Source organism: Neovison vison, chromosome X (assembly GCF_020171115.1).
Source record: "Neovison vison isolate M4711 chromosome X, ASM_NN_V1, whole genome shotgun sequence".
Classification (NCBI taxonomy): Eukaryota; Metazoa; Chordata; class Mammalia; order Carnivora; family Mustelidae; genus Neogale; species Neogale vison.
In genome coordinates, this window is record NC_058105.1 from 12,849,286 (window position 1) to 12,864,509 (window position 15,224).

A 15,224-nucleotide genomic window follows, 5' to 3' on the forward strand; every position below is an offset into this window, starting at 1 on the left:
GCTTGCATGGAGCACTGGGTGTGGTGAAAAAATAATGAATACTGTTTTTCTGAAAATAAATAAATTGGGGAAAAAAAAAAAAAGAAAGTTGAATTAGCAAATCAGGTGCTTTGAATGCCTCTGTGCACAGACTCCTGGGGAGCAGAGCCTGATTTTCGGGTCAGAGCTGCTGACGCTGCTGTTTAGGGGTTGCCCCCATCTTCCTGAATTTCCAAGAACAACCCAAACAAAGGTTCTTAGGCTACTACTGTCCTAGGAAGTTGCTCTGAGGAAGGCAGTTTATGCAACCAAGGGAAGAGGAAGAGGGAGAGGAAAGTCCGAGGTTAGACATGGACTATATGTGCCTGGGGGAAAAGGGTTTGTATTCCTTTCTTCCAGAACGATGACAAGTTGGTTCTAAACCAAATCCCAGCACTTCATCGGTTGGTAACTCTGTGTCACGCAGGGCCCACTACGGTAGGTCTTGCAGAACATGCGAGCTGGGGAGCGCATGGTACTTCCCCTCAGAGAACTGGCAGCCTCAGCTCGGAGCAAATGCCTCTACTTCCTTCTGGTATCATTAACTTTTTTTATAGTATGCAGTCATGGTTCGAGACAATGGAAGAGCCGCCAGAAGCGTCTCTCCCTGCTAAAAGAGAGACTCTGCTCTCTCTGACTTAGGTCCCAGATGGTCTAGGTAAAGTGAGAAGCAGCTTTTCTTTTTGTTAAAAAAATTTTTTGGCTGGGTGGTGGACATTGGGGAGGGATGTGCTATGGTGAGTGCTGTGAAATGTGTAAGCCTGACGGTTCACACACCTGTGCCCCTGGGGCGAAATAATACATTATATGTTAATAAAAAATTGTTTTTAAAGTTGTAATTTTTAACATTTTTTTTTTAAAATTTTACTTTTATATTTATTTTTTATATTTATATTTAATCTGCAAAATAATACATATATAATGTATAAACATATGTTAATACATATGTTATTAACATATGTTAATAAAAATTGTTTTTTAACAATTGTTTTTTAAAATTTTGTTTTAAAAAATTTTATTTTTATATTTTATTTGCAAAATAATACATTATATGTTAATAAAAATTGTTTCTAAAGTAATTTTTAAAATTTTATTTTTATATTTTATTTGCCAAATAATACATTACATGTTAATAAAAATGTTTTTAAAGTTGTAGTTTTTAAAATTTATTTTATTTAAAAATTTTTAAAAAAGTTTTAATTTTAATTCCTGTCAGTTGACAAAACACTGTTATATTAGTTTCAGGTGAGAAACCACTTTTCCCACAAACAATTGAAAAGGAAAAGGTTCTGAAGTTCTGCTTTATTTATGTGTAAATTGGCTGTATTTCCTCTCTGCCTTTCCTGAAGTTTCTATACTCACAGAGTTCTTGAGAGCCTTAGAAGACACCTGTGGTAGGAAACCATGAGGAAGGAACAGGCAAGAGGGGAAGGGTCAGGATGAGAAGGGAAGCTTTGAGTCTGGTTTCTGAAAGCTCCTGCTCCATCTATACTTCTTCTTCTTCTTTTTTTTTTTTTCCATCCATACTTCTAAGGAAGCTGTTGGAGAAAGGGATGAATCGAACCAGAAGGGCGCCGGGTACACACTCGGAGCTAAAAGAAACAGCCCTGAAGACGAAATAAGAGCTAGGACAGCAAGAGTAAGAGGTCAAGATGGCCCAGCAATGAAAGAAAGAGAAAAGGGGAAATGAAAGAGAAATTTCTAATTCTCGGTCCTACTTTGGAGCAAACCTTCCCCTTCCCCTTCCCCCTTCTAGCGGGGAGGTTGCTCGTAGGAGGGGGAGGTGCGGCTCACCTGTCACCCTCGGTCAGCAGGACGCGTCTAGCTCCTCTTGACTGAGGGCTCCTATCCCTTTCTCAGAAATAGTCCCTCCCTGGAAAATCTGCTTGCCATAAAGACTAGACCCTGTCCCCTCGAACCCCTTGACCCACTGTGCTTTTGCCCAGATAGTTCAATTTGTTCCAATTCTATGAAAACAAAATACGTTATCTCTGGTTTATTATTATTGATGTTCAAACTGGTCTAAAAAACGAGCTACATTTGCACTTTATATTATAGACCAGCGGATCTGAATTATTTAGGATGTTTCACTGAAAGGGTCTGGGCTTGCAGCCAGCTACACAGCAACTCATTTGCTGAGACACAGCTTTAAAACGAGTGTCATTTTATCCCGCATTTAGTCCTCCTTTGGGTGCTTGTGTGTGTGTACTTTGGGCTCAGGCGAAGCCACCGACAGTAGGGGTCAAAGACAACACGGGACAAGGCCTTGTCAAGTGAGAGCTTCCGGTTGTTGTTTAATGAGTAACAGCCCCCGGATCTGAAGGCTGGGAGGGGTGATGGTGAGAGCAAGGGCTCGCTCTTTCGAGAACTTGGGTTCCCTTCTGGGCTCCGTGACTCCCCAACTGGGTGACCTTTGGCATGTCTTTGAGCCTCCCTAAGGCTGCGTGGCCCTTGTAAACTGAGGTTGATGATGCTCCGCTCGCTGGGCTGGTGTGCGGGTGAAACAGGGCAGGCGCGCTGTGAACCGCCAAGAGCTTGGCGGCCGCTGGCTCCTGTGCCTGGACGATCTTTCTTTCTTCAACCAGGCCGTGGATAGTAGAGGACAAGGCCGTTGATAAGAGGATAGTGTGAGGGGCATGCACCTGGCAGTATGTGAAACACCACCAGCTCTTTTGGCGTGGTTAGGAAACTTGACTGCAACTGAAAAGAGGCGGGGAGCTATTTTCTTTTTGCTTCTTTGTTCTGGTTTTTGGAGGATGAAGCAGTAGTGACCGAATCATGCCCCTGAGGTTTCTGAGATCTCTTTACCCTGGATGCGGTAAACAACATGGACTTTGACCCAGAAGGCAGGGGCTCAGCTTCAAAATAGAGTGCTTAGGGGGTTCTGACCAACCCCTGCTGGGGAGTGGGGTGGGCAATGAACAGGTCATGGGAATTTAAATACAGCCCGTAGTTTGTGGAGGCAGGTGGGGAAGTAGAAATTGATTTGCTTTAAAAATCTATCACAAGGTGGGGGGGCACAGAGGGTTAAGCCTCTGCCTTCAGCTCAGGTCATGGTCTCAGGGTCCTGGGATCGAGTCCCACATTGGGCTCTCTGCTCAACAAGAGCCTGCTTCTTTCTCTCCCTCTGCCTTTCATTTCCTCTGTTTGTGCTCTCTCTCTCTCTGGCAAATAAATAAATAAAATCTTTTAAAAAAATCTATCACAAGGGGCACCTGACTGGCTCAAGTCGGTGGCATGTGTGACTTCCGATCTTGGGGCTGTGGGTTCAAGCCCCGTGTTGGGGGTAGAGATTACTTAAAAAGAAAATATTTAAAAATCACAAGATTTAAGGTTTTAAATGTAATGGAAATAAGGACTAAAGAGACTCATTTGGACTAACTGCAGGGGACTACCTGAGGAGAGCATTGGCCTGGTAGCCTGCATTACTAAAAGTAAGGAAAGGCCCAGAAAGTAAATGTAATGGAGTGAACTTCATCCTTCCTCAGGAGTTAAAAACAGAAGTGGAGAAATTGAGTTACTGGAGCATGAACAAGTTCCAGAATAGTGAGTGGAACCTAGCACTGGATCTCCAATTGCTGGAACTCAGTGAATTTGCCATCTAGGTTCTGTCCATGTGGATGGTCTCGCATAAGCCAACGTCTGGAACGGCTGCTCCTCAATATCCTGCTGCTGGATTTTACATTAGTTTCCAAGCTCAGCTGTCATGGAAGTTTTTACTTTTCCTCCTTTTGATCAATTCATTCAACAAATATTTACTCAGTGCTTCTGGATCAGGTAGTGTTCGAGGTACTGTTTACATCAGTAAAACACTTGAACACCCCTGCCAGTGTGAAGCTTGAATTCTAATGAAGTGGGGAAAATAGATAATAAATTGTGGAAGTAAGGTTTATTACATGTTACCTCCACTGGTGAAAAGTGCTGTGAAAAATAGGAGGAGGTTGTGGTACCTCGGTGATGCAGTTATGGGGAGGTGGGTTGAAGTACTATAAGGTAAGCAAGCTAGGCTTCATTGAGATGGTGACATTTGGGTGAAGAGCTGAAGGAGGGGAGGGAGCGAGCATAGGCGAACTTGGAAGAGGAGCATTCCAAGTTCAAGGAACAGTCAGGTCAGAGACCAAAGCGGAAGCAGGCCTGGAGTGTGCCGGGAGCAGCAGAGAGGCCAAGATGGCTGCCCCCTGTCCTCCCCCCGCAGCCTCCCTCCCTGCCCCAACCCTGCATGTGAGGAGGAGAACAGGAGGAGAGAGTCTGAGGGCCAGTGGAAAAGAAGGGCCAAAACAACCGTGGAGGGCCTCGTAGGCCATCATAAGGGGGAGGACTTTGAAGCAGTAAACATTTAAGTCAGTCAGCATTTTCACGTTCTCTACTAAAGACTGAAAATTCTCAAACTCAGTCTCCAGGTGCACTCATCTCAGTTCCCTCCTTCCAGCTGCGGAGGGTGCGACAATGTCTTCTTGAAGCCCCCGGGAGGAGGAAGCCTATCTGCCAGCTGATAGCTGCGGGCGCCGCCATTAACCTGTCCCATATCACCATTCAGTCTTGGGTAAAGGAGTCAGACCGTTTTTCACAGAGTTTAATCTATTGTCTGTTTATGCAGAGAAACAATACATAATTCCCAAATGTTTCCTATACCAGCTAGAGGAAAAAAATTAATTGCTTACCAACATATTGCTTCCAAAATTCAGTCTATAAAGAAAAAGAGGACAAGTTAGTGGTAGTACTCAAAATATTTTGGATTCGATTCCTTCCCTTTATAACATTTTTCATACATATATGTGGTTAGATATTTTAAAATTCCAAAGAGAAGTTTCTTTTTTTCTTTAGTTCTCTGTACTTGCCTCTGCGTCTGAAGAATATTATGTGGAAATACTCACGGTTTTTTCAGTGTTTTCAAAAACTTCTCGAGCTTCTTCAAAACTACACTTTTCTTCTATACATTCTCTCTCAAGGTTCCCTTGCACGAACTCTTCCAGTTTACCTGAATTATACCTCTTTGGCCGATTCAGAATTTTGGTGGCATTTTCGTGGTCAAGAAAAACTGAAATTCCAAAGAACGATTCTTTAGGTTTGGGAAAAAGAAAACATCATGAAAGCTAAATACATCTCTCAAGAAAGGCTTTGTTTTTAATCCAAGTAATCCCCAAACCAATTTATCTTTGGGGCACGGAGCCAAAATCTGTGATGTCCTCCTGGTACTGTATACACACAGAGATTTAGGAATTAAAATCCAATTTGGCTTTTAGTCAAGAGAGTTCCAGTAATGAAAGGTCAGATTCTCAGTCCTATTTGAATTTACTTTGGATGAGAAAGAAAGTTCTCAAATAAGCAGTTAACTTTACATTTTGTCATCATTTGCAAATAGCTAATTGCAGATCCTTGCAGGGTGACCCATGACCCCAGCTGAGCTGTGTTCTCAGGACGCGGTTGCCCAAATAACTTCCCAACAAATTTCTCTTGGAAGAACAGAAGCCTAATAATGGCGGTCCAGCTGCAAACACAACCTCAGTGTCTGTCCCTAGATGTTAGAGAAAAACCACTGCATTAATTTGTTTATCTTCAGACTCACAACACCTTCGGTTGGCATGTGTTAAGGGAATGCCGGTGACCAAAGTCTTTCTCTGGGATTTAGGATGTGACTGACTCGAACTGTGTCTGCCTAGCCTTCAGGGACGCTCCTGATTCTCTCCTTCCTTCCCTCTCTCCCCACATTCAAATCTAAGACACACACAGACACACACACACACACACACACTCTCTCTCTCTCTCTCTCTAGAGATAGATAGATATAGATATAGATAGATATAGACAGATATCTATCTGTCTATATCTATCTATATCTATATCTATAGATATGTATATATCTATAGATAATTATATATCTATAGATATGTATATATAGATGTATATCTATACGATATCTAGACGTATATCTATATCTATCAATATCTATACAGATATACATCTATCTATAGATAGATATCTGTAGATAGATATCGATAGATATATAGATATATAGATATAGATATCTATCTATAGATGTTTATCGAGATATGTACATATCTATAGATATCTATCTATCTAGGTAGCTATTGAAAACGTATCTATCTCTATAATTAATAACAGGAACTCAGGAAGTTGCTGGAGTTGTTCCTTTCATCAGGGGACTATCTGGTATGATCTCAACAGGACCAGGTGCTTAGAAGATGAAGTTTCCAGGCATTTTGGGACTGCTTTCTCATGAATTCAAAAAAAAAGAAGGAGAGGAAGAGGAAGAAGAGGAAAAGGAGGAAGAAGAAGAGGAAGGAGAAGAAGAAGGAGGGGAAGGGGAAAGGAAAAGGGGAAGAGGAAGAGAAAGGAAGAAGGAGGGGGAGGGGGACTGTATTCCCTTCTTTCCATTGCAGCTGTTCCCTTTATGGAGGGGCTTTGAGTCCCTTGACAACCTCGCTTCACCCTTGCTCTGCGAGTCCCCTTGGACTTCACTCTTTCTTTTTTTTTTTTGGAATTTAGTTTAGACTTTTTAGACTTTTTCTCTCCAATTCTTGACAGCTTTCTCCATTCCTTTCACACCATCCTCCGTGCTGCAGTACCCACAGTGCCAACCGCTGGGTCAGTGCGGCCATCTGCCGCTGAGCACTGTGGGAGAAAACCACCAAGCTGCGCAGGGATACCGTCACACAGTGAGGCCGCCCTGCCAGGCCCTCCTCTCTGCTTGGCCCTGGGCAGCCCGACGATGGCACCTACACCTGTAACCCCAGTTACAGTGTGACGGAGTGGAGAAACAAGGGTTTGTAGTCAGATCAGACACACCTGGGTTTGAATAACACATTTGCCACCTGTTGGCTGTGAGATGTCAGGCAAGTGACAAAATCTCTGGAGCTTAACTTGGTCAAACGCAAAATGGGCCTAACAGTGGCATATAATAAGTGTTCTCAACAGGGTCGGTGAGATAATACATGTACATGGTAATGGTGTACGCTGCTTCTCTCTCTCTCTCCCTGCCCCTCTCATGCTGGCCTGACTGCCTGTTTCTCAATTCCCTCTAACGCCTTCATACTGGTGCCTTCATACTCCATTTTGGTGCTTTTCCTGCGGCTCTTTCCCTTCTTTACTCTTTCCCTTCTTTACATAATGAAATGACTATTGTCAGTCAGGATCAGCGATGACTTCCTAAAGATCATTGGGAGTTTGCGTACTTGGTCACGGCTCTGAAACATTTCCACTGCTTGATCTCCCCCTGCCCCTCCGTGGTACTCTTTCCATGAAGTCACTCTACTGGCTCCTCCCTGCCCTCTTATTATTTATTCATCACTTGAACCAGTGCCTTCCCCTTTGCCTGCCCCTTCAGTGTTCAGAGTTCCCTCAGCTTCCTGCCTCAGCCCGGTCGCGCCATAGTCTTGACCAGGGTGAGGTAGACAAGGCATCAAGGGAACAAAACGTGAGGAGACCCTGCGTCTCAGTGAGTGCAAGCAAATACAGTTACACTCTAGGGACCTGCTTGTCTCCCCCTAGGCCGGCCCTGACTCTCTCGACGCTGGTTTCTGAGGACTCGCTACAGCCGGGCCTGTGCCAGCCGCCATGTTCTCCGTGCTCACTTCCGGGACCCTCACGCACACCATGGGAGCTGCCCTTCCTACAACAGTGGGTTCCAAATGTCCACCTCTGGCCAGATCTCTCTTCTGAATTCCAGACCCTGTTTTCAGCTCCCCCACTGCGCACTGTCCTGTGACGAATCAGAGCTGATGTTTCTCTAATGCCTCCGAAGGGCTGGACCCTGTGCTCAGTGCTTTGGGGTCATTATTTCATTCCGTCCTCACAGCAGTCCCACGAGATAGGGACTGTCATCTCATTGTAAGCCAGAGGAATGGAGCTTCGGAGAGGTGAAGTCCCGTGGCCCAGGTAACACACTGAAGTGGCAGAGCCAGGATTTCGACGTTGGTGGTCAGACTGCACAGCCCGTGCTCAGAGGTACGATGCTGTGTCCTGTAATCACGTCAGATGCCCAGTTCGCACCCTCCACGCTTCTCTGAACCTGTTCCCCTTCCACACCCAGATGGTGTCAGTGGAGGGGGATGACAGGGACTAAAGTGTACTCGTACCAGGATGAGCACTGAGTAATGTATCCCATCGTTGAGTCGCTCACTATGTTGTACCCCCCAAAACTAATATAACACAGTATGCTACCCATACTGGAATTGAAATAAAAAACCTAATAAGAAAAAAAAAAGAATGTTGCCAAACTGAGCATTCTCAATCAGCCATCGGTGCTATTCACGTTTACGCTTCTGATGACCCAGTAATTGGGTTCTGCTGTCCAAGCTCCTTCACTGCGGAACTTCATTATCTGATGACCTGACCCTGTCTTGCTATCCTACCTCACTTGTCATATTTAATATTCAAAACCTACTGCGTTCCTGAAAGACCTCACATTCTTTGTGGGTCTGGATTTTTTCAAAAAGATTTTATTTATTTATTTGACAGAGAGCGAGAGAGGGAACACAAGCAGGGGGAGTGGGAGAAGGAGAAACACGCTCCGCATGGAGAAGGAAGCCCAAGGCAGGGCTCAATCCCAGGACCCAGGATCATGACCTGAGCCAATGGTAGATGTTATCCAGGAGCCCCTGGATCTGGATCTTAGTACACATGTGATTCTCTCTGTGTGTAATGCCCTAGATCAGACAGTTAGGGAGGGGGACCTACTCATCTTTTAGGACCCAACCCAAGATACTGTCTGTCAAGTGTTTTCCCAGTTAACATATTCCTTCCTCTGTGGTCTTTTAGCACCTGGCACACATTTTGTCACTGTACCTTGAAATCTCTCCCCTGACTTTGTGGTGCTTTAGGTCAGAGAAGGAGTCTGGCTTATTCCTGTACCCGGATACCTCACCCCAGCACCTGGCCCCATAGTAGTTGCTCAGTTTTGTCAAGTTCTGTAAAGTGTATGGACCGAAGTTATCTTTCATTCATTCATTTCATGCCTTCATTCGGAACAAAAGACAGCTCAGCCCATACACCTTATAAAACTGAATGGTTTCACAGACAGTTTTGATTTTAAAATCCTAAATGGATGCAAATAATACCTGAGAGCCGCAGTCATGAAAATGCAGCATCTCTGAAAGGCATTCATAGAAACTGCTTTTAGAAGCCAGTGACGGTTGAGGAGCGGAGCTGCCCTCCTGACGGAAATTCCCCGGGCCCTCTCCACAATGGCCCGTTATCTCTGACCACAATGACTCCACAATGACACTGCCTTTCTCCTCAGTATTGTCTGAGGGTCATAGATTTAGCCTCTCTTCGGGTTTATCTCTTCTAGCCATTATTTCCCCAGCACTGAAATCCTTGACTCTCTCCCCCTACCCCCACCATATCTTTCCTTTTTCCCAACATCTGAGGTCTTCAAGGGAGCAGCAGCCCTCTTGAAACGTCCATTATCTCACCACTTATCCTGAAGGAAGGGCTTGCATCTTTTGTCCTCCTAGGTCTCACATGGATGAGATATGTGTAAAGACTTAGCTTTATGTCCTATTTTGTGAAATTTCCAGCTGAATTTCTTTATTTCTCCACTCTACCCACTTGGCTAGTTTGATTTAACCTTTGCGTTCTCAGATCATCATTTCTGCATTTCAGTCTGACATCATGTCTGGAATGGGAAACACGGGGCCAGTCTGTTTTCCGGGGACCCTTAGGGTTGGCACCCCTGATCCTGGTGCTGTCAGCCACTAGATTTGATTATAGTAGGTTGACAAGTAAGGGTGATAAATGCTTCCTGTGAGAACACACTGTTTGCCTAAATGGGGTAATTTCCTCCCTGTGTGCCTGCCTTTGGGAAATGCATAAAGTCACTGAAGTTGTGAAAAAACCAAATGATACACTTTGCATTAACTAAGTTCCTACTTCTTACGTCGATTCTTGGGTTTGTTTTGCTCAAGTGAGTATTGGATTTCCCCATGTATTAACTCTGCTATGTTTAGAATCCGAAACAAAATAATTTTTCCTAATTCATGAAAAACTTTAGGGATAAGTAACAACTTAGTAATGAAAAGTTTGTTGTAAATAAAACTTAAAATCATAGGTATATGATTTTAGGGATATTTAAAATTAGAGGCTTGCCTCATTACATAGTTGTAAAATTTTGAAACACGTCAGATACCTTAAAATCAAACTTTGTGTGTAAATAAGGCCATCATTTGTGGCTTTAGTGTGATGGATCCCATTTTGATTTCAAAGTGGTGAGTTAAACAAACAAACAAACAAACAAACCCAAAATGACAGAGTTAATGTCTTCTTCATAGTCTGCTGTTTCCTGGTTGAAACATTTTTCCCACTCTTACTTTTCTTTACCCAAGGAGGCGACTGTTTCCTAAGCAGAACTATGTTGTCAAATCACAAGCCTAACAGTGTCCATTAAAAAAAAGTACCCTAAGCATTGTAGATCTATTTAGTTTTAACAGTTAAGAAGACACAGCTACCAGAAAGCCAGTATTTGCCAACCCACATGCTGACAACTAGAATCTTAAACGTTGCTGTCAAATCCTGTAATCGTTACTTAGTGGAGAAGATAGTGCCAGACATTTCTGTATCTAAAAGACAAGCATGCTCAATGTATCTTTAAAAAGGAAACAAACCTGTACATTCAGCACTGAGTAGACATCCTAAAAGGCAGATGGTGATGAGGCCCGGTGATTCTGCCATGATCCTGTTCAGGCACTGCATAACCTTTGCTGACGAATTGTGCAAGTAGCAAGGTTGACCGATTGTTCCAAAGTACAAGCTGAGCTGTATTTACTTCTGGGAAACAATGTGCATCTCCCTCAGTGGGTCTTTGGGCTATTTCCAGTGGCCTCTTGGGTGAAGTGAAGAGTATAGGCAGTGTTCGTCTTTAAAACTTCACCTCTCATTCCATGGGCTTCAGTCACTGGCTGATTAGAGGCTGAAGCAGGAAGTGACACATCATCAGAACAGGCTCGGGGGGGAGGCGTATAATGGCAACTGCTGTGGCAGCAGAATTCTTCAGTGGGATCCATTTTTAACTTTGTCAGGGAGCACTAAAGTCGTATAGTTTAACAGTAAAGAGCCAAGGGTTCCTGGGTGGTTCAGTCGATTAAGTCTCCAACTCTTGGTTTTGACTCAGGTCGCGATCTCAGGGTTGTGGGGTGGAGCCCCATGTTGGGCTCCACGCTCAGCACAGAGTCTGCTTGAGATTCTCTCTCCCTCTCCCTGTACCCCTCCCTCCACTAGCATTCTTTCTGAAATAAATAAATAAATAAATAAATAAATAAATCTTTTAACAAAAAAGTAAAGAGACAGAACAAAGTCATTTGGTTCTACCTTAAAACATTCCCCGTGCTTACCTACATTTAATCACCTGGTGGATCCTTCATGTTTCTCCTCAGAAGGAGCTTATAAACTTTCTGGTGCCACTTACCCATAGAGTGAAATGTGAGGACCCTGTCTCGGTACATATGTATGTATGTATGTATGTATGTGTGCTGTCATAACTCGTTGTGTTTTAATTTGTATTTCCCCAACAGCTAATGATGTTGAATACCTTATAGTTGACTGACTCTCTGTATATCCTCTTGAGTGAAATGTATGTTCATGTTGTCTATTTTCCAATAAGACTCATATTTTACCATCCGATTTTAGAGCTTTTTAAAAAAATATTATGGCTATGAATCCTTTCTCAGGTACAGGGTTTGCAAATACTGTCTCCAAGACCGTAGCTTGTATTTTCATCCTCGTAACTGAGTCACATGGCAAAAGTTTTAGATTTGGATGCAGTTCAATTTATCCTTTTATAAAAACTTTTATTTGTTTATTTAGCATGCATGTGAACTGGGGGTGGAGCAAAGGGCGACAGAGAGAATCTCAAGCAGACAACACACTGAGTGCTGAGCCTGTCATGGGGCTTGAACTCATGGCCCCAAGATCATGACCTGAGCCTAAATCAAGAGTCAGGCACTTAATCAACTGAGCCACCCAAAGTGCCCCTCAGTTTATCATTTTTTAATAGATCATGCCTTAATGTTCATATTTAGAACTCTTCTACTAACGCTAATCCAGAAGCTTTTTCCCATCTAAAAAATATTTTATAGTTTCACACTTTAGATTTATTCTGGTGTGCCATTTTGAGTTAATTTTTATAAGGTATGAGATTTAGATTGATTTTCTTTTTGACCTGTAGATGTCTGATTCCTCTAGCACAATTTATTAAAAAGATAATCCTTGCTCTGTTGAATTGCTTGTGCAGTTTTTTTCCCCCCACAAATCAGTTGAGTATATTGGTTTGGGTATATTTCCAGGTTTCCTCTTCTGTTCCATTGCTGCATGTGTTTACCCTCTGCCAACCCCACACTGCCTTGATTGCTGTAAGCTTTTATATCAGGTACAGTGATTTCTCCCACTTAAATATTTTGTGGCAAGATTATTTGGGGGGGTTATCACATAAATTTATTTTGAAGGAATATTACAAATGAAAGAAGTTAAATAGATGTTTTGGTATAACTTACAGAAATAGTACAAATGTAACCCAACATGCATGCATTGCCTTGGTGACCAGGGAGGTCACCCTTGAGGCTATGGGAAGACAGCCTAAGGCTTAGCTCTCATTATCACTGTTTCCCAGGGTGTGCTTGTCAGAAAGATACTCTGCCATGCCAGGTTAGGGAGCCCCCATCTTGCTCAGGTTGGTTACATGGTCACCCAGTTCTTTGATGGATTTCACCAGACTCAGGTAATGACTCTCAGTGAAGGCCCACAAATGGCATCATTTTTTTCAGTGACCAGTTTGTCCAGTTCCAGTGGTGACTGACTGACGCTCTTTCCCAAGTGTAATGCACACCGCATTGCATTCGGTCCATTTTCCCAGTAATCATGGTCCAGTTCCTTGATATCCTGAAGGAAGATTTGGCTACCATGTTGGTCCTGCAGCTTCCTCAGTTTCTCAGCTCACCATCTCCTCCTACGATCGGTGAAGGAAATATTTGGCAAAGTTCTTCGAAGTCACATCTTTGTGGTCAAAGTAGTTAGACACAGATGGGGAGACATAGGTATAGACTCCACGTGGGTCTGATGATTGAGGGCGGCCTCTGAGTCCTGGTGGTAGTTCTGGTGCAACTGTGAGAGGGATGTAGTCGTCATGGCAGCCACCGAGGAGAGGCAGTGTCAAGTGGCAGTGGCTGCATGGCGCCGCAGTGGCAATGGGGGCCTTGGGACGGTCTGTGGGCACTGTGAGGAGCTGGCAGAGGGTTGACTCTGAGCAGCCACCAGGGTGGGGGACAAGTGCTGGGTTCTGTCCAAGCACTGTTGAAGTAGGAAACTTCAGTGACTCTCGGTGGAGACTCGATATTCTGTGGCAAGATTGCTTTAATTATTCTTGGTCCTGTAACATTTTATATAAGCTTAAAAATAATCTTATCTGTAGTACAAAAACCTTTGCTGGAGTTTTGAGAGGGATTTCATTAAACCTGTATGTAAATTTGGAGGAACTGACATCTTCATTGTGTTGAGTTTTCCAGTTGATGGGTGTGGTCTGGACATGTATTTCCATTTCTTTAGGTCTTTGATTTTTTTCATCAGCATTTTTTGATTTTGATTTTTTTTAATTTTATTTATTTTTTTTTAAAAAGATTTTATTTATTTATTTGACAGAGAGAAATCACAAGTAGTCGGAGAGGCAGGCAGAGAAAGAGAGGGAAGCAGGCTCCCTGCTGAGCAGAGAGCCCGATGAGGGACTCGATCCCAGGACCCTGAGACCATGACCTGAGCTGAAGGCAGCAGCTTAACCCACTGAGCCACCCAGGCGCCCCAGCATTTTTTGATTTTTAGCATATAGATTTTATATAGTTGACCCTTGAACAAGACAGGTTTGAACTGCACAGGTCCACTTACATGCAGATTTTTAAAAAGATTTTATTTGAGACAGAGCATGAGCTTGAGTGGGGAAGGAGCAGAATGGGAGGGAGAGAGACAACCAGACTCCTGCTGAGCAGGGAGCTAACCCAGGGCTTGATCCCAGGATCCTGAGATCATGACCTGAGATGTAGTCAGAAGCTTAACTGACTGACCCACCCATGCGCCCCTGGGGATCCTTTCCTTTTCTTTCTTTCTTTCTTTCTTTCTTTCTTTCTTTCTTTCTTTCTTTTTTTCTTTCTTTCTTTCTTTTGAGTATAGTTGACACATAGTGTTACATTAGTTCCCTGTATACAGCATAGTGATTTGATAAACTTATACATTACGCTATATTCATTGCAAGTGAAGCTGCCATTTGTCCTGATACATCACTATCACAGTATCATTGACTGTATTCCTTATGCTGTGACTTTTATTCCCATGACTTACTTATTCTGTAACTGATAGCCTGTATCTCCCACTCTCCTTTGCCCATTTTGCCCAAGCCCAACCGTCTTTCTCTCTGGCAACCATCAGTTTGTTCTCTGTATTTATAGGTCAGTTTTGCTTTCTGTTTATCCTTTTTTTTTAGATTCTTCTAATGAGTGAAAATCCTATGGTATTTGTCTTTCTCAGTCTGACTTATTTTACTTAGCATGATACCCTCTAGGTCCATCCATGTTGTTTCAAATGACACTACCTCATCATTTTTTATGGTTGCATAATATTCCATCATATATGTGTGTGTGTGTGTGTGTGTGTGTGTGTGTGTGTGTATCACATCTTCCTTACCCATTTGTTTACTGAAGGACACTTCAGTATTGTAAATAATGCTTCAGTAAACATAGGGGTACATATATCTTTTCAAATTAGTGTTTTCATCTTCTTTTTTTTTTTTTAAAGATTTTATTTATTTATTTGTCAGAGAGCAAGAGAGAGGAGCGAGGGTGAGCACAAACAGACAGAGTGGTAGGCAGAGGCAGAGGGAGAAGCAGGCTCCCTGCTGAGCAAGGAGCCCGATGTGGGACTTGATCCCAGCCTGCTGGGTTCATGACCTGAGCCGAAGGCAGCCACTTAACCAGCTGAGCCACCCAGGTGTCCCAGTGTTTTCATCTTCTTTGGGTAAATACCTAATAGAGGAACTATTGGTTCATGTAGTATTTGTTTTTAATTTTTTGAGGACTCCATACTTTTTTTCACAGTGACTGTATTAATTTACATTCCCATCAACAGTTCCTTTTTCTTCACATCCTTGACAACACTTATTTCTTGTCTTTTTGATTTCAGCCATTCTGTGAGGTATAAAGTATCTCATTGTG

The 15,224-nt window shown here is 43.1% G+C and overlaps 1 protein-coding gene and 1 pseudogene across 1 annotated transcript in view; both read right to left on the reverse strand.

The window, feature by feature from the left end:
- The window catches only part of F9 (coagulation factor IX), a 33,109-nt gene extending 22,153 nt beyond the window's left edge, over nucleotides 1–10,956 (reverse strand). Inside the window, exons 1-3 of the mRNA XM_044234645.1 lie at nucleotides 10,641–10,956; nucleotides 4,893–5,056; nucleotides 4,680–4,704 (exon numbers count right to left, since the gene is read on the reverse strand). Of these exons, the coding sequence (XP_044090580.1) occupies nucleotides 4,680–4,704; nucleotides 4,893–5,056; nucleotides 10,641–10,728 (277 nt within the window). The 5' untranslated portion in view covers nucleotides 10,729–10,956. The remainder of the gene's footprint in view (nucleotides 1–4,679; nucleotides 4,705–4,892; nucleotides 5,057–10,640) is intronic.
- A 1,657-nt stretch (nucleotides 10,957–12,613) lies between these two features.
- LOC122896483 lies at nucleotides 12,614–14,401 on the reverse strand (annotated as a pseudogene).
- Nucleotides 14,402–15,224: the final 823 nt, after the last annotated feature.